At 36.6% G+C, this 21,065-nt stretch overlaps 1 protein-coding gene across 5 annotated transcripts in view; it reads right to left on the bottom strand.

Annotated features, from left to right (window-relative positions):
- Positions 1-21,065, bottom strand: part of LOC131932792 (E3 ubiquitin-protein ligase TRIM56) — a 54,425-nt gene continuing 33,360 nt past the window's right edge. For 3 of the 5 annotated variants that reach the window (XM_059289701.1, XM_059289700.1, XM_059289702.1), the window contains 6 exons: positions 10,392-10,483; positions 9,506-9,763; positions 8,702-8,842; positions 8,193-8,333; positions 6,836-7,725; positions 1-2,495 (listed from right to left, as the gene is read on the bottom strand). In XM_059289701.1, the coding sequence (XP_059145684.1) occupies positions 2,408-2,495; positions 6,836-7,725; positions 8,193-8,333; positions 8,702-8,842; positions 9,506-9,763; positions 10,392-10,483 (1,610 nt within the window). In that variant the 3' untranslated portion in view covers positions 1-2,407. Of the gene's footprint in view, positions 2,496-3,809; positions 3,823-4,275; positions 4,321-6,835; positions 7,726-8,192; positions 8,334-8,701; positions 8,843-9,505; positions 9,764-10,391; positions 10,484-21,065 lie in introns of all 5 variants that reach the window. The other 2 variants (XM_059289703.1, XM_059289704.1) reach the window with 2 other exon arrangements.

The raw sequence follows: 21,065 nt of genomic DNA on the forward strand, positions 1-21,065 counted from the left end.
TGTCTACAGTAATCGATTTTACTCAGATCAGAACTAAAGTTTACATAACTAAAGACTCAGTTGAATGACACATTTTTACAGTTTGTTCTCGTAAAAAACTTTTTCAATTTTCTTTTCTTTCAACATGTACAGCTTTTTATAAAAAAAAATTTAAAGCTTTTCCTCGTTTGTGAATAGACCATACGAGAACGAAATTTATATTCATTGCAGTTTTAAATCATAATTTCAAACTCAATTTACAAAATAATTATGATTACAATGAAATATTTCATCTAAAAATGTAAATGTAAAACATAATTATTCAAAATTTTAGTTTTAAATATTTTTTGTAAACACAATAGAAAACAATGCTTATTTTGAAGAAAAAAATCATTGTTATTCAAAAAAGAAAAGTTTGACAGTTTTATTTCACCTTGCAACAAAAATACTTTTGGAATTTTTAAAAGAATGCGATCAACTTCAACATAATGAATCAGATATGTGATAATGGTGGTGTGGGTACGCGGTATATTGGCTGAATGATGGTTATAGGTTTTTCAGTGCTGACAGCGGATAGTTGTCAGGTATACACAGGCTATGCTTTACACGAATATATAAAATATTTCTTTTAAAAAATCCAATATTCAGAATTCAGAAACCATTTCGTTATGTATACATAGGCTAACTATGCTATAAGTGAATATAAATATTGCATTTTTCTTCTTTTTTTAAAAAAAAATCTAAATTTGAAATCAGGTTTGTCAAATGGTCTTACATACGCTTTGATTTACAATAAAAAAAAATTAGTTTTAAAAAATACAAATTTTCATCATAAATTAAAAAAAAACTCAGAACACTTCGAAAAGCTTAGCCTAATGTAGGAATGCCGCTACATAGAATATTGCACGTCTTGAAAGCACTTGAAACTTCGTCATAAAAAGCAGATGCACAACTGATAATGACGTCATTCTCAGTAGTCCCATTTACAAGACAGAAAAAAATGCCATGGGCCATTAAATTTAGAGAATTTGGATACTCTATGTACATTTCGAAAATTTTAAATAATTACATCAAAACCTATCTGTTGTTTTTTTTTTTACAGAAAAATTTGCTGTTCTTTACCATGCTTAACTTTTATTAACCAAAAGGTTTAGCATTTGATTGTTTGATTTTCATTACATGGCCATTATTTTAAAAACCAAAAAAAATTAATCAAATGATTTTCAATGTAAATGTTTTAAACAAATTAAGATATGCCGTTTTGCAAATTTAGCTAGTTTAAAAATATAGGCCTCATTTTAAGAACTAGATATATAATTAGAGTGCATTCTGTTTGAACATTAAGTATACACCTCAGTTATTAAAAGAAAAAGCTCTCTTCATTGCAAACAAAATATCAGTTTTTATTCATTATCTTTGAAAAACTATTTTTAATGCATTCAAATTATATACTTATATAATCCTTGGAAGATTACGCAATAATCTTTTTGATTTCTTCAATTAGTAGTCGTCTAATGTTTTATTTGTTTAAAATATCTATCTCCTAGCATAAAACAGAGTTTTTTCCCTTACCTCGTAATCTGAATGATACAATGGGTTGAAAAAAATGGACGGAACACGCACTTTGTAACACTACTTTTTAATTTTAAAAAAGCAATGAATCGGATTGTTATATCCTTCTATGTATATTTTATAAGATGCATTTTAAGAATTGTCGTTGAGACAAGAATGCATGAATGCTATGATACATTTATTTATTACTACAGTAGATGTACCTTGGTATAAAAGCTCTTGTAGCAGACGCTAGTTAATTAATGACATATATTGTTACTAAACCAAGGATTAATCTAGACTTGCACCTGTACCTATCTCAAAGTGCTAACTAACAAAATAATACACAAGCACTAAATCCAGGGGATCTCAAATTAGGTCGGTTCTAGCTTTAAAACTATACAAAAGTAAAAGTATATATACATATTTTAATGTCCTTTTTCAAAAAGAAAAAGTGTATTGCACATTTCTATTTAAAAAGTGTAGTAAAGTTTAAATGCAAGTTTTTTTTTAAAACGCCAAGAAACAATCGTAAAATAGATCGCGCTTAAACCTCAGGTCTTCGAAAGAATAAATAATAACTGTTTTATTTTATCAATATTGCTTAATATTAAATGAATTATTTCTTATTATTTCGAAAATCTGCTTTCGAAAACATCGTAATAGGGCTGGTAAGTAGGTGACCAATCAGTTCTATGGTTTATGCAGGTTTTATTGAGCCGTAGAACTGGTTGGTGACCTACTTACCAGCCCTATTTGCGTTTGGCTCTTGAGGGTATTAACTGTTTGATATATTTGTATTATCTCAACCCCAAAGGCCTCTAATATCTACTTGCATAAAACTAGCAGCTAGCCCAACTATCTGAGAACCACTGGACTATAGGGATCTCTTGACGTAACCGGTGTCCAAGTAAGGTCTCCGGACCGACAGCCCATCCAGGTAACTCTCAATGTCGTTGTCGGACCTGCAGGAGAAAGACGGCTATAATTAGATGGATGACGTCACAGACATGACAACAGTTAGCTGATCGCGCCGAATGGAAAACTCGCGTGAAGGCGTCTCAATGCTAAGACATTTTTAACAGATTTTATAAATATGATTTTATATAAATTAAATAAATACTTGCATCTTGAGGAGTAGTTTCTAATGGAATTGTCTACTTTAAAATAGGCTTCTAGCATTGTTGAAAGGTAACATCTAAATTAAAACTTTACTACTTGGAAAAATTGTAATTGTTGCTATTTAACTAATTTTTTTTACACAAAAGGTAATTATTTTATTTAATACACTAACATTTCTGCTAGGGATTCATACCCATTAACTAACACAGGATGGGGGGCGTCCTCATTTAGTAGCAGGTTAACCTAATTATTTTTTTATTTTATTTTTTAAGTTAGAAAGCTAAAATTCAAATAACTAAGTTAGATAATTTAACTAAATAGTTAACCCCCGTTTTAAAATAACCATGCACATGTCAGAGCTAAAAATAGCATTCATCGTATAATTCTAACTCAAGCAGCCGACAAAACGAATCTTCAACCAATACATTGTGTGTAGACAACAAGCAGACGACGAGCAGACGTACACAAAAAGATGGCCGCCCACATTTCAAACAGACGATGATGACGCTGGGCAATACTCATCACATTAAGCTCAAACTCATTAAGAGATTTTAAGCTCATTTAGACTAGGAGCTGAGGTTTATGTTAAATTAAAGCCTTGATTCTACAAAGTTATAGACTTAATACAGACGCATACAATGGGTTAAAAGATTGCATATCCGTAGCTTCAACTGCATACTTCGTTAAATAAAATATATCCCATAATTATACAGAGAATAAATTATATGTAATGTTCTCTTTAAAAATAATAAAAAAATAAATTTTTGAATTATTTCACGAGAATTTTACCTCGATATTTGACAATTATTTACAATCCACTATTTAGGGAAACTCTTTAAAAAAATGTTTTTAAATATTTTAAAAATATTGTTTACAAAATGCACACCCTTGTAAATAATACAAGTATTTTCTAACATGTATTAATAAAAATGATGTAATTCAGCGATATTTAACTTCTTTTTAAAAATATTTAAAAATTTCAACTAGACACGCCTGAGTGATGCGAGCCTGAAGACAAGCACACGTTTACAGGCTTTTATCAGACAACTTTCGTGCAAGAAAACCAGATTTTTTAAATCACTCAAGCTAACACAGGAACACATTTAGCATGCAACAACTAAATGCAGTAGATGCCAAATGTGGGTGAAAATTCAAACCTTGAGTCAAATCCTAAAGGGTAAATGCAGGTAAGATTTATGTAAAAAAAAAAACAAATTAATGTTACATTAGTTTTGGAACTTATTAATTTAAAAATTATTAACTATTACCAAAAAAAAGTTAATAAAATGTGAAACCTAATAGGAGCTGACTCTATGCTAAATAAAGCATTTTTTTTTATTTGCTGGAAGAAAAAAAAATGTGTGAGCTGCGATAGAAAGAAAGCTAGTCTAGAGAAAGTAGGTCAATTAAAAATAGCATTAGTCAGCTGACTTTAAGTGCGTCCAATCACATAATGTGTTACATTCTCTTTAACTATAAGATTATGAAAATTGTTTTTATATTACTATATTACTTTTAAAAAAAAAGTTTATTGTTTTAAATTTAGATTTTGACCGATGGACGCACTTAAAGTCCACTCAAAAACGGAAGCTGCAGTGTGTATGAGCGTTGTCACGTGATTACCGTAAAATTCGTGCGAGCATCTTTCTCACGACCTAAGATTTGCCGCTGTAAAATTAAAATGGAGGTGTGATTTACATAGGCGTGCACTATCAGGGGTGTAGTGTGGTGGTAAACTTATGTGAGGTGTGAATGTTTTAGTAGGATTTTATTTTAATTGTATATTTTATACTTGTGTACTAGATTTGAATTAGTTTTCCCAAACAAAATAAAAATTGCATTTAAAAATGTAGCTTTATTTCAGATAGTGAAAATGCAACAATCTGAAATAGAACATATATTTTAGATTGATTTTTATATTATTTTCCAATATGAGGAATATATATATATATATATATATATATATATATATATATATATATTTATATATATATATCGGCAATAGTTGAGACTTTCCTTTCCGCAATGTAATTAGATACAGCGAAATTTTAAGTAACTGCGAATGATAGGCCTACTTTGTATCGACCGAATTTAAAATCCAAAGTTACTGTGTGGTGATGGTGTTGTATTTGATGTTCACCAGTTTATGGTGTGGGGTTGGGTGTTAATGGTCACCACAGAACTGGGTTGGTCAGTGGGGGTGGTTGATTAAAGATTAGTCTTGTCATCTGGTGATGGGAATGTTAAGTGGATTAGTGCCCACAAAAATCGGACCACCACAACAGCACTTCTCACGACAGCCTATCATTATCTTAATTGAATTAACTTTTTTTTTAATTTTAAAAGTTGTTAATTTTGAAAAAAAAAACACAATTAGCTTTTTTTTAAATAAAATTTGTCAGTATTTCAACTTAAAAAAAATATTTTTAAAGCAAATAAAAATCAAAATTAAAAAAGGTAAAAAAAAATTGATGAAATAAATAGTGAAATTTTGAAATGGGATATAAAAGTGAACAAACACCAGAGTGAACAAAATTACTGCTACACCGGTGTGAATGACGCATGTGTGACAACGAAACTACGTCGCGTGCAGAGTTATTTATAGAACTAATACTGACGAGAAGACTACACGTGACTACACTGGACAAACTAAAAATAGCCTTACCAACTTACGATTGGGTGATATATTTTTACAGTTCACCGAAATTTTTTCAATCTGAAAGTACCGAGGACTCGGCAACACAAAAAAATAAAAATGCGAATGTTTTTTTTTTAAATAAAAGGTTTAAAGACCTATTGTACATTTTGTAAAGTCCTGACTAAAATATAATGTGAATCAATATTGAAAGCACTAATTAGTCGAAAAAATTTGGAATTGTTTTACATATCAAGGCGGCTTCCATAATGACGGCTTAAGTAAGCAGATAAGTAATCCCTATCTTATAATATACAAGTGGTGTGAGTCGGTCTGTACAATGCACGGTAACTCAGTGTGTTAACACATTTATATAAGCTATACCAAAACTCTAATTAATTTGGTGTCACCCCTCCCCCCTACATACACAACAATTTTAGGTTGGGTCACTTTATGCTTAACTTATTATTTCAATAGTTTTAATTAACTAACCTAAAAAGATTGTTTTTTTCATAAGAAGTCAATTTTTCGCTTTGGTGTCACCCCCTTGAATTGTGACACCCGGTGCAGTCTGCAACCCAACGCCCCTGCCGTATGCAGAGTTTCTTCCAGGCATCTCTTCGGGGGGGGGGGGGGGGGGGGCAAAGCCCCCCCCCCCCCCCCCGAAAATTTTTTACCGCCCCCCCCCGAACGAAATGAAATTTATATAGTTTTTTTACCGCCCCCCCCCCGAAAATTTCAAGTGCCCCCCCCCCCCCCCGGAGAAAAAAGTCTGGAAGAAACACTGGCCGTATGACGGAAACAATAATCAAAATTCGGATTAAGATAGATGGAGTTTTAAAAAAAATATGTTTTTGGAATTTTGTTTTCAATATCTTTTTGGAACATCCATTGCTACTCAAATAAATGTATGCAGCTCATCAGTCTAATGCAACAAACGATGGTTTAATTAATTACTTTTTTAAAGTAAAAGTACTATAATGAAGTTAAAAACGTCCTTGTTAATTAGAAGTTAATTAATTATTCTTTTCTCATCCCACCCCCCGGCAAATTTAATAATAGGCATTTATAAATTCGTAATCTCGCAAACACTTATCTATAACATTCACTCTCACCACAATAATTATCAAGTAATGTTACAAATATGTTAACCGCCCCCCCCCCCCCACCCCCAACCCGCCAACGAAATAAATAACAATACTAATGGAAGCCGCCTGTTGTTGGAAGAAAAAAAGTGACTGACTCCGCGTCTAAAACCTGGGAGGTGAGGTGCTGGCGTGCTGCCGCGTCAGCCTCTCCGTGTTGGTCGCCGTGGTCGAGTACACCGACGCCTCGGTGACGAAAGGGGTCAAGGTCACGACGGGGTTCAAGGTTATCACCGCGTCGGTCACGGGCGAGACTTTCGCCGGCAGGCTGATGTGGGCGACCACATCGGCCACCCCGTCCCCGGCGTGTGTGTCTGTGTGTGTGTCTGCGTGTGTGTGGTTGTTGCCGGGCGTGGTGGTGTCGTCTATGCTACTGCTGTAAGTTAGAACCGGAAAAGCGTACCCCTCCGCCGGCTGCCGGTAGGACGTCGTCGGGCGCACCGACACCTCCAAAGCCTTCCTCTCGCGGCGACGCCTCTGTCGTCGCAAGGCCGCGGCGTCGGCGCTGCCGTCTCCGAAAGACGCTGGCGACTCCTCTCTGGGGGAGTCTGTTCCCTGGGCTTGGCTGGACATGTGACACAGGCTCCTGGTCGGGGTGTTGACGGCTTTTTCCAGCGTCGTGATGACGTCAGTTCCGGTGCCGCGGGTCTCGAGACCGAAAGACCCTCGGCTGCTGCTGGCCGAAGACTCTTCCCGATCGTACCTCTCCGGGTACTCTGTCTGTATACACCTGTTCACCAAAACGGCTTTCGCGATCGGCTTCTCCTGCATGACTTCCGTCTGTGTCTCAATGGTTCGTTTAGGAATCACCTTTTTCACCTCTTTGATTATATCTCGATCAAATCCTTTCTGCCCAAAAACCATGTTCGGTAAAGTCAGCCTCTGACTGTCCTCTATCGCTTCCCTTTCCCTCTGTAGCTCCTTCTTCTTATCAATCGGCGCGTCGGGGTCATCGAGTTTACCAAAATCAACACTCCCAGCAACGAAACAAATCTGTTTCCCCACAGTCCGTGGCAGGTCTTTGAGTTCCACATTGGCCATTGCCGAGAGCTTCTCCTGGACTTGTTTTTTCAGCAGGAGCAGCTCAATGTCCTTGCCCTTCAGCACGAGCTCCGTCAGGCTGCACGTGCTCTTCAAGCCGTCCAGGTTGTTCTGCATCTCGTTCTTACGGCTGACGTAGGTCATGAGCTCGGCGCCGTACATGTCGTGCAGCTCCTCGATGAGAAGCTTCTCTTTGTTGCGGACCTCCGCGATGAACTGGATGGCCGCGTCGCGGATTCTTTGTTCGGCGGACTGCGGAATAGAGGGGAGAGAAGCATTGAATATTAGGGAATAGAGGGGAGAAGCATTGAATACTGAGGAGTAGAGGGGAGACAAGTATTGAATGATGGAAAAAACAGGGGAATATGAGCATTTATCAAATATTTATTGCCAAATATAGGGATAAGTGTTGATCATTTCGAAAATAGAGCGAAGTTTTGTGCACAAATGTTCGGGTAACTAAAAGACCTATATCTAGAAGTTAAGCTATTAGATAAACACATCGGAACAGAAACTATTTTTTTAACATGAGACTAATAAAAGACTAGTAATATTACCTGCTTACCTTAATGACACCACTATCTTAATGACACCCTTCCTATCTTAAACTCACCCTCCCTACTTTAATGACACCCTCCCTACCTTAAATTCACCCTCTCTACCTTAATGACACCCTCCCTACCTTAATGACACCCCTACAATAAAGACACCCTCCCTACCTTAATGACACCCTCACACTTGTTCAACAAAGCCAGCTGCCTGTCGTAGATGTCGATCTTGCCCTTACAGCTGCCCAGCAGGTCCTGAATGTTCTCTTTGTACTTGCTGACTGCCTCATTGAACTGTGTTATCTCGTGGTCCTGTTAGGGGGCGTGGGGGGTAGGAGTGCAGGTAGGTAAAATATACAGTTTCAGGTTCATAGCAGATACATAATCAATTGAAGAAAAAGTGTATGGTTTCTCATACACAACCTCACACACACACTATAGATACATACGTATATATATATATATATATATATATATATATATATATATATATATATATATATATAATGGGTATATGGATATCTGAGATAGATATCAATATAGATTGGCAACAGATACATGAGCCTAGATTATATATATATATATATATATATATATATATATATATATATATATATATATATATATATATATATATATATATATATATATATATACTGGTTGTAACTGTGAGTACCCACCTTGTGCTCATTAAACGTGCACAGCACACAGATGCAAGTCTGGCACGGCTCGCAATAAAACCTGACCACCTCGTCCTGATGCTCCTTGCACTCGATGTCTTTCTCGATCTCTACGTCAAACAGGCTGTGGTTCTGTGTCACCTGGGTGGTAGAGATACAACATAGTTGTTAGACATACAACATAGATGTTGGGCGTACAACATACACGTCAGACATACAACATAGATGTCAGACATACAACATAGATGTTGGACATACAACATAGATGTTAGACATACAAAATAGATGTTAGACATACAACGTAGATGTTAGACATACAACATACACGCCAGACATACAACATACACGTCAGACAAATTGTAGTTCTGAATGTCCAAACTTGCCATGCCCTGAATATGCCCTGAATATGCCCCTACCCGTCTAGCAACTAACCTTAGTCTCCTTGTGCATGTCCACACATTGCTTACACATCAGAAATACAACATACAAGTCACACATACACGTCAAAACAAACTATGGTTCTTAATGTCCTAACTCGCCATGCCCTGAATGCCCAATGCCCTGAATATGCCACCAGCCACCCATCAACTAACCTTGGTCTCCTTGTGCATGTCGACACATTGCTTACACATCAGACATACAACATACACTTCAAACAAACTGTGGTTTTGAATGTCCTAACTCTCCGTGTCCTGAATGCCCAATGCCCTGAATGCCCAATGCCCTGAATGCCCAATGCCCTGAATGCCCAATGCCCTGAATGTACAATGCCCTGAATATGCCACCAGCCACCCATCCACTCACCTTTGTCTCCTTGTGCATGTCCACACATTGCTTACACAGCAGCTTGTTGCAGTCGATACACTTGCTGGTCGCCTCTCTATGCTTCCTGTTGACCAACTTGCAGATGTCGCAGAACGGAAACTTGCTGGGCTTCTGACGGGCCACCACCTCCCCCAGACTGGACACCAGGAAGTTGTCCGGCAGCTTCTTGACACCGCCGATGGGCAGCTGGGTACGTTTGCGGCATAGGGGGCATGTGAACTCTCTGTAGTCAGAGTACTGAAAGGTCAAAGGTTAAAGTTTGATTGTTAGAAATTAAAGGTTGTTTAGTTTTAGAACTACTTCAAAGCTAATATTGAATGAATATTTCTGATTTTGGTTATTTCTTTATTTCTAATCTTGAAGACAATACTTTGTTAATTTATTTTAAAAAATGGGATGTATATTCTTGACCTCACAGGTGTTAGTATATCATATTATATTTAAAGTGTTGTATGTCTATGTAGATATTGACATATTAAGCAATATTATCTAAACCTAAACGCAATAGTTCAATGGAATGTATATAATTTTTGCCATTGGTCTAATGTATAATATGTACAATATATCATACTTAGACAACTTATTTGTTTTAGTGATATGAAATATTTTAGACCTTTAGCTAGGCCTCTGGCTAGACACTAGGCGTCTTGAGCTTCATTCGTTTTGGCTACTAGCCGTTCAGATTCTGAAAGTCTCTACATTGATCTATCAGAACATGCATCACTGTACTCAACTTCTTAGAACATTCGTTCAGGGCATGCATGTAATGTATTCACATTCTTGTATATGCATTAGTTGAGAACATGCATATATGTTCCCTCTCTCTGTATGTGCATTCGATGAGAACATACATGTATGTACTCACCTTCTTGTAGGTGCACTCATTCAGCACGTGGTTGTCAATGCATTGCTCACAAAACGTGTGCAGACAGTCAAGGCATTTGGGCGACTTAAAACCTGGGACGGAAAAGAAAAAGAGCGTCCCGTTTTTTGTTTGAGGGTTTAAACAATTTTAAATGTCACAATTTTTTTTCTTAAAACTGTCGTCTGTCTCAGAAAGTTCATTGCCTTTTACAAAGGTCAACAGTCTACAGAGAAAGTCACTTTACTATCATGTCAAGTTCTGTTGGTAAAGTTACAGTTTGTCTTGTTGGGTAGTGTTACTTCCCATGATATATATATATATATATATATATATATATATATATATATATATATATATATATATATATATATATATATATATATATATATATAATGAGGGGGAGGGCCTTTATTTCTAGTTCCGCCACTGGGCAATTGTAGTTTTAAATTGTTTAGACTTTGAGATATGTTATGAGAAGAGTTGAGTAGATTGTAGTTTCTGTACAGTTACCCCAAGCCAGTCCACCTATTAACATATAGGCGTACTCCACCATTGCATACACTTACATTTGTTTATATGTGGGTATATAAAACCGTTAATTTAAACAAAAAAATTTGTAATTAAATTGTTTTAGTGGTGTCTCATAGATGTTAAGCATCCGCTAGAGTACAGAAGCCTGAAGCTATGGTTAAAGTTTTTGCCGTACACGTACAGGCACACGCATACGCACACCTACCCACACCTACATCAACACCTACACCAATACCTACACCTACACCAATACCTACACCTACACCTACACCTATACCCACACCCACACCCACACCCACACCCACATCTACATCTACATCTACATCTACATCTACATCTACATCTACATCTACATCTACATCTACATCTACATCTACATCTACATCTACATCTACATCTACATCTACATCTACATCTACATCTACATCTACATCTACATCTACATCTACATCTACATCTACATCTACATCTACATCTACATCTACATCTACATCTACATCTACATCTACATCTACATCTACATCTACATCTACATCTACATCTACATCTACATCTACATCTACATCTACATCTACATCTACATCTACAGCTTTAACTACTACTACATCTACATCTAAATCTACATCTACATCTACATCTACATCTACATTTACATCTACATCTACATCTACATCTACATCTACATCTACATCTACATCTACATCTACATCTACATCTACATCTACATCTACATCTACATCTACATCTACATCCAACATCTACATCTACATCTACATCTACATCTACATCTACATCTACATCTATATCTACATCTACATCTACATCTGCATCTACATCTACATCTACATCTACATCTACATCTACATCTACATCTACATCTACATCTGCATCTACATCTACATCTTCATCTAGATCTACATCTGCATTTACATCTACATCTACATCTGTATCTGCATCTACACCCACAGCCAACTCTTCACACGCATACACACACACACACATAAATTAATAGACCTTTTGAAAATCGCTGAAGGTTAACCCACATATTAATTTATCAATTGATAGGACAATGAGGTGGTGTACTGAAGATGGTGATAAGTCGTGAAACAATAAGTCGATAAAAACACATTTACAATATCAATGACTACTGACCCAAATATAGACTTATCAGTTGATATCTATATCAGTTTGTGAAATCTACATCATGGTTTAGTATTGTGTGAGCACAATTAGCGATATCGCTACATTAATTATCTTTATTGTCCATTAGTTCGCGCCATTGTCTTGTAGACCTATATATTCTCTTGTACTGGTAGATCTTGCTACAGTCAACTAGAAGAGTGTCTATTGGTAGTTAGTGTTCATCATGAGATCAATACTTTTAATAGTTTTATACTTTGTATTTGAGATACAGACAGGAGGTACTTATAAATTATAAATTATGTTTTTTTATAAACGTATTTGATTTAAAACTTGGGGTAACAAAAGTTAATACTTGGTTGCAGATTTAATTAATTAGACTTTAATTCCTAACTTTGCCTTAAAGATCAGTACGATGTATTCCACGATAGTTTTTAAAGAGATTTTAAAATAACTCGACGTATTGGGACTGAACCAACTTTATCCTGTTTCAGATGGTGCAATTCAACTCTCTGCCAACCCTGGTGTAATAGACCCGGGTGCGACGTCACTGACCGTTAGGTGTGACGTCAACATGAGCAGCCAGTCGAACATGTCCGCCATCTTGTCCATCATCGTATCCCGCGCTGCCAACGGTTCCAGCACCTACACCGACCTGGCCTCGGTGGTCACGTTTCTGGGTCAAAAGGTCAACGTCCTGTCGTCTGAGGGTCTCACGGCCAACGGTTCCGTTCAAGATACTGGTCACTCTTTTCTGGAACTACACTGGGACCAGCCAACAGAAGCGCAGGCTGGTCACTACTTGTGTACTGTTCAAGGTCCAGACGCGGTTGGGCATAACATCGACTGGATTGCTGAAACTGACGTCACAGCCACACATCCGGGTAATAACCAGCTCCTGGACAAGATCCTGCAACTGGATCTAGACTTGAAGCTGGCCAATGAAAAACAACTGGATCTAGACTTGAAGCTGGCCAATGAAAAACTGGAAAATCTAACACGTGACTTCACCAACATCACCCAGACAACGCGAGAGGAGCTTCAGGACCTACGACAGTACAACACGGAAAGAGAGAGAGACGTGCAACATTTTCTGTTTAGCCCAGGCTTCCTTCACAACAACTCGACCATCGCAGTTTCCAGAAACCGCAACAGTAACATCGGTGCCGCGGAGAATTTGTGCCAGCTTTACGGCGGTTACCTCGTGGAGATCAACGACGTCAAGGAATACACGGCCGTGGTGGCGTACCTCAACAACAACACCGACATCACCTACGTCTACATCGGAATCTACAGAGATGTCCAAACAGGAGAATTTAAATTCAGGCGCAGCGGGAAAACAGCACCGGTCTTGGTGTGGGCGGACGATGGGCTACGAGAGCATGATGACGATATATGTGTGCTGATGTCGAAGGTACGCCAGTGGAAGATGTTGGTGTCGCTTTGTGGAGACGACAACCAGGCTGTGTGTGAGTTTCCTCGTTAAACGGTCGTTACTTCCGGCAGTTGCCAAACGTAGAAATAAAGTTAAAACGCTTCGACAATACAAGTGGTATGAAAAGTTTATGTAATCATAATAAAAAATACTAAAATCTTTTTTTTAAAATATGGCAAGCGATAAAATTTTAGTTAATTTTTTTTTTAAATTAAAGCCGTTTGGAAACCATCAATTACACTCATTTTCATATTTTTGTATTTAATAAACGCCGTTGAAAAGCCGTTTAGAATTATTTTATCAATACGAATATGTTTTAAAACTGCTCTCAACTCTTCTTTGAAGTCTAACAATGAAAGTCACAAAAAATGTTTTCCATGATAAAATACACAATAGTGATCTATGATGTACATCCTAGTATTGTATTTCTATTAAATAATAAACATCACCACAACACCCTTACTCTGCTAATCCAAATTAAAAATAAGTGTTAGCTAAATTACGATTATATCACTAGTAATTATTTGTTTGAATAGTTGTAGCATTACTAAAACCGGTAGTCATTTTATACTTATTTCTCAAATGTTATAAAATATTCAATTTTGGTTGAAAAATATACGTTCTGGCAACAACCAGTTGGAACCAGCTTATCAATCCTATTGTTAACAAATGTACGTCTTATTACATAGCTATTGTTGGTTCAAAAACACACAGAAAGTAAATACTTCAATTATATTGTTGATGTATTTTTAGAAATAAAATCGAGGTCTAACCTAGCGCTTACGCTATGACTTAAAGTCTATGGTCATCCAACTAGGGGCTGTATGCAATAGAGGCCTGTCAATATATATGATTCTACCTCTTTCTTTAGTTACCTGTTTCATATAGCTTTGTCTAATGGTAATGTTTCTCTTTTGGATTATTTGTTTACTTTACTTAGTAGTAAGAATTTCCTGCAAAAGGATTTTGATTATTTTGGTCGTGATATTGTAAACAGTCAATAAATTATAAAATTGTTTTCTTAATGTTTTCTTCCTATTGATTGTTTTATTAAATGTCTTTTGTTGCCAGACGTTTGTAATTAAATTTTTGTTTTTAGTTTTGGACAAATATTAAATTAATCTTCAAGTGGATGTTGTCGCGGCGTTGATATGATTGGTGGCTAACACGTGACTAGACAAACGTTACATTTGATTGATGATAACAAAGGACGTTGATTAATTAATGAAGTCCGTGTGGTAGCTGGTATTTGTGTGTGGGCAGTTGTTACCAGGGGCCGAATGACCCTACCGCCAGTTGGGCAAGTGTCCATTTGGGAAATCGGACCTCGGCCAAACGGCATTCGAGCAAGTGTCTTTCGGGAAAACGTCCGGCTCCCGCACACAAAAGCTGTAGTGTGAAAGCCGAACCTTCAAACCACTTCCATGACTTATTGCTCCTTTTTTTACAAGCTTTTATTTTACTCACTTCCTCGTCAGTAGACAGTCTGTCTGTCGTCAGTCTAGATCGAAACGCAGGAGTGAAAATTCGGACACTTCTACTTGACCGATACGATTCACAGTTGGCACGTGGGTCAAGACATGAAGACAATGCAATCTGAAACTAAATTTGACTTAATTGGATGCGTAATTAATTTTTTTATGAATTAATTAAAATTTGGACCGAATTAATAGGCATGCTTATCCAACCACACCACACGCGTCATCACGTTCAATAGCTGCGCCATCACGTTCGACGTTTTTTTTTTATGATTTTTTTTTCAGTACTTCACATGTTTTATTTACAATAGTGTTACGTGACTAAAAACATTGTGCGTCTATTGAATGTGATGGCGCAGCTATTGAACCTGATGGCGCAGCTATTGAACGTGATGACGCATGTGGTGTGGTTGGATAGACATATATCTATCTATCTATATACTACTAAAACTCAAGTTTGTTTACATGTTTGAATATTTATTTTTTTGTTTGTCTGATTTGGTAATGTAAGGAAACTGCTCTATATGGGGGGCTGTAAAATAGTATGTAGGTAGAGAATAATTTTTGATTGCAGACAGACTGTTAATCACACATTTATTTCAAGACGTTAATTAATTTATTGATTTATTCATAGGTAGATTAACCACATTAATTTTGAAGTTTTAGAACAATGGCTAAACTTTGACTGAATAGTGACGTTTGATAACTCATTTTTTTAATTTGTTATTGGGGAGAATCTGCATTATGTGTAGAGCTGTAAAATAAGATTTTGGGTGGTAAATATTGTTCTTTCTTAAACACACTGTTAATTACAAACTAATTAAAGCCGTTAATTAATTTATTTATATATTCATAGGGAGATTAACCACATTAATTATAAAAGTTTAGAACAATGACTTTTTTTTTTACAATGTTTTCAATTATTTTTTCTTAAGGCCTATATGTGAATGATTAGGTTGACTATCAGGACCTCGCGGGGCACAGGGTAGGTGAAGTAGAGTTCACCTGTGTCTATGTTCTCAGCATATGAAGGGAAAGTGTGGTTAGAGCCATGCTCGGCCGGAATCGATTTTTTGTTTTTAAATACAAACTTGTCAGAGACTTGGCGGGGCACTGGGCAGGTGAAGTAGAGTTTAGTAAAGCTTCTAAAATATAAAAAAAACGTCTTTTTGAATGTGGGGTCTGGTTATTTTGGGATGATAAGTGCTGGACAGAAAAGAAAAAGAGCGTCCCGTTTTTTGTTTGAGGGTTTAAACAATTTTAAATGTCACAATTTTTTTTCTTAAAACTGTCGTCTGTCTCAGAAAGTTCATTGCCTTTTACAAAGGTCAACAGTCCACAGAGAAAGTCACTGTTACTCTTATGTCGAGTTCTGTTAGTACAGTTACATTTTGTCTTGTTGGGTAGTGTTACATGCCTTGATATATATATATATATATATATATATATATATATATATATATATATATATATATATATATATATATATATATATATATATATATATATATATATATATATATATATATTGAGGGGGAGGACTTTATTTCTAGTTCCGCCGCTGGGCAATTGTAGTTTAAAATTGTGTAGACTTTGAGATATGTTATAATAAAAGTTGAGTAGATTGTAGTTTCTGTACAGTTACCCCAAGCCAGTCCACCTATTAACATATAGGCCAACTCCATTGAATACACTTTTATTTGTTTGTGTGTGGGTATATAAAACCGTTAATTTAAACACAAAATATTGTAATTAAAATGTTTTAGTGGTGTCTCTTAGATGTTAAGCATCCGCTAGAGTACAGAAGCCTGAAGCTATGCCTTACACGTACAGGCACACGCATACGCACACCTACCCACACCTACATCCACACCTACACCAATACCTACACCTACACCTACACCCGCACCCACACCCACACCACACCCACACCCACACTCACATCCACATCAACATCAACATCGTTATCAACAACTACATCTACATCTACATCTACATCTACATCTACATCTACATCTACATCTACATCTACATCTACATCTACATCTACATCTACATCTACATCTACATCTACATCTACATCTACATCTACATCTACATCTACATCTACATCTACATCTACATCTACATCTACATCTACATCTACATCTACATCTACATCTACATCTACATCTACATCTACATCTACATCTACATCTACATCTACATCTACATCTACATCTACATCTACATCTACATCTACATCTACATCTACATCTACATCTACATCTACATCTACATCTACATCTACATCTACATCTACATCTACATCTACATCTACATCTACATCTACATCTACATCTACATCTACATCTACATCTACATCTACATCTACATCTACATCTACATCTACATCTACATCTACATCTACATCTACACTCACACCCACACCCACCTCTTCACACACATACAAACATACACACGCACACATAACACACGCACACATAAATTAAATACCTTATGAAAAGCGCTGACTGTTAACCCACATATCAATGTATATCAATTGATACGACAATGAAGTTGTGTACCGAAGAGGGTGATAAGTCGTGAAACAATAATTCGATAAAAAAAACGCTTACAATACAACTGACTACTGATCTAAATTTAGACTTATCAGTTGATATCTACATGTATCTGTGAAATCAACATCATTGTTTAGTATTGTGTGAGCAAACTTAGCGATATCGCTACATTAATTATCTTTATTGTCCATTAGTTCGCGCTATGGTCTTGTAGACCTATATATTCTCTTGTATAGGTAGATCGTGCTACAGTCAACTAGCAGTGTCTATTGGTAGTTCGTGTGCATCATGAGATCAATACTTTTAATAGGTTTATACTTTGTATTTGAGATACATACAGGAGGTACTTATAAATTATGTTTTTTTATACACATATTTGATTTAAAACTTGGGGTAAGAATAATAAATGCTTGGTTGCAGATTTACTCGATTTATTTTTATTTTTGTAACTTTAATTCTTAACTTTGCCTTAGCGATCAGTACAATGTATTCCACGATAAATAACTCGACGTGTTGGGACTGAATCAACTTTATCCTGTTACAGATGGTGCAGTTCAACTGTCTGCCAACCCTGGTGTCATAGACCCGGGTGTGACGTCATTGACCGTTAGGTGTGACGTCAACATGACCAGCCAGTCGAACATGTCCGCCATCTTGTCCATCATTGTATCCCGCGCTGCCAACGGTTCCAGCACCTACACCGACCTGGCCTCGGTGGTCACGTTTCAGGGTCAAAAGGTCAACGTCCTGTCGTCTGAGGGTCTCACGGCCAACGGTTCCGTTCAGAATGCTGCTCACTCTTTTCTGGAACTACACTGGAACCAGCCAACAGAAGCGCAGGCTGGTCACTACTTGTGTACAGTTCAAGGTCCAGACGCGGTTGGGCATAACATCGACTGGATTGCTGAAACTGACGTCACAGCCACACATCCGGGTAACAACCAGCTCCTGGACAAGATCCTGCAACTGGATCTAGACTTGAAGCTGGCCAATGAAAAACTGTCAAATCTAACACGTGACTTCACCAACATCACCCAGACAACGCGACAGGAGCTCCAGGACCTACGACAGTACAACACGGAAAGAGAGAGAGTCATGCAACATTTTCTGTTTAGCCCAGGCTTCCTTCACAACAACTCGACCATCGCAGTTTCCAGAAACCGCTACAGTAACGTCGGTGCCGCGGAGAATTTGTGCCAGCTATACGGCGGTTACCTCGTGGAGTTCAACGACGTCAAGGAATTCACGGCCGTGGTGGCGTACCTCAACAACAACAGCGACATCACCTACGTCTACATCGGAATCTACAGAGATGTCCAAACAGGAGAATATAAATTCAGGCGCAGCGGGAAGACAGCAAGGGTGTTGGTGTGGGCGGACGATGGGCTACGAGATGGTGATGACGATATTTGTGTGCTGATGTCAAAGATACGCCAGTGGAAGATGATGGTATCGCTTTGTGGAGACGATCGCCAGGCTGTGTGCGAGTTTCCTCGTGACGTTTAAACGCCGTCACTTCCGGCAGTTGCCAAACGTAGAAATAAAGTTAAAACACTTCGATCAATACAATAGGTATGAAAAATTTATGTAATCATACTATTTTTTAAAATCTTTAAAAGAATACGAAAAACTATAAAATTATAATTACATTATTTTTAAATTAAAGCCGTTTGGAAACCATTAATTACACTCATTTTTGTATTTAATAAACGCTGTTGAAAAGCTGTTTAGAATTATTTTATCAATACGAATATGTTTAAAACTGCTCTCAACTCCTCTTTGAAGTCTAACTGAAAGTCACAAAAAATGTTTCCCTTGATAAAATACACAATAGTGATCTATGATGTAGGCCTACAGCCTAGTATTGTATTTATATTAAATAATAAACATCACCACAACACCCTTACTCTGCTAATCCAAATTAAAAATAAAAGTGTTAGCTAAATTACGATTATATTACTAGTAATTATTTGTTTGAATATTTTCTAGCATTACTAAAACCGGAAGTCATGTTGTGTTTATTTCTCAAATGTTATAAAATATTAAATTTTGGTTGAAAAATATACTTTCTGGCAACAACCAGTTGGAACCAGCTTTTCAATCCTATTGTTACCAAATTACGTCATATTACATAGCTATCGTTGGTTCAAAAAACACATAGAAAGTAAACACTTCAATGATACTGCTGATGCATTTTAGAAATAAGATCGAGGTCTAAACTAGCGCTTACAACTCTATGACTTAAAGTCTATGGTCATCCTACTAGGTGCTGTAGGCAATAGAGGCCTATCATTACATGTGATTCTATTTCTTTCTTTTCAGTTACCAGTTTCATATACCTTTGTCTAATGATAATGTTTTTCTTTTGGATTATTTGTTTACTTTACTTAGTAGTAAGAATTTCTTGCAAAAGGATTTTGATTATTTTGGTCGTGAAACAGTCAATGAATTATAAAATTGTTTTTTTTAATGTTTTCTTCCTATTGATTGTTTTATTAAATGTCTTTTGGTGCCAGAAGTTTGTAATTAAATTTTTGTTTTTAGTTTTGGACAAATATTAAATTAATCTTCAAGTGGATGTTGTCGCGGCGTTGATGTGATTGGTGGCTAACACGTGACTAGAGAAACGTTACATTTGATTGATGATGACAAAGGACGTTGATTAATTAATGAAGTCCGTGTGGTAGCTGGTATTTGTGTGGGGCAGTTGTTACCAGGGGCCGAATGACCCTACCGCCAGTTGGGCAAGTGTCCATTTGGGAAATCGGCCCTCGGGCAAACGGCATTCGAGCAAGTGTCTTTCGGGAAAACGTCCGGCTCCCGCACACAAGAGCTGTAGTGTGAAAGACGAACCTTCAAACCACTTCCATGACTTATTGCTCCGTTTTACGAGCTTTTTATTTAACTCACTTCCTCGTCAGTCGACAGTCTGTCTGTCGTCAGTCTATATCGAAACGCAGGAGTGAAAATTCGGACACTTCTACTTGGCCGATGCGGTTCACAGTTGGCAATAGTAATTTAAATAGTAGTGTATAATTTATTTTCTACTTTTTAGTGCATTAGTACACAAAAGCTTGTTATTAAAACGTTTTTTTATGATTTGTTTTTCAGTTCTTCACATGTTTTATTTACAATAGTGTCACATGACTAAAAACCATTGCGCGTCTATTGAATGTGATGGCGCAGCTATTGAACCTGATGGCGCAGCTATTGAACGTGATGACGCGTGTGGTGTGTTTGGATAGACATCTATCTATCTATCTATATACTACTAAAACTCAAGTTTGTTTACATGTTTGAATATTTTTTTTTTGTTTGTCTGATTTGGTAATGTAAGGAAACTGCTCTATATGGGGGGCTGTAAAATAGTATGTAGGTAGAGAATAATTTTTGATTGCAGACAGACTGTTAATCACACATTTATTTCAAGACGTTAATTAATTTATTGATTTATTCATAGGTAGATTAACCACATTAATTTTGAAGTTTTAGAACAATGGCTAAACTTTGACTGAATAGTGACGTTTGA

The sequence above is a fragment of the Physella acuta genome, unplaced genomic scaffold, assembly GCF_028476545.2.
Source record: "Physella acuta isolate Inbredline_101_S28 unplaced genomic scaffold, ASM2847654v3 ptg002283l, whole genome shotgun sequence".
Classification (NCBI taxonomy): domain Eukaryota; kingdom Metazoa; phylum Mollusca; class Gastropoda; family Physidae; genus Physella; species Physella acuta.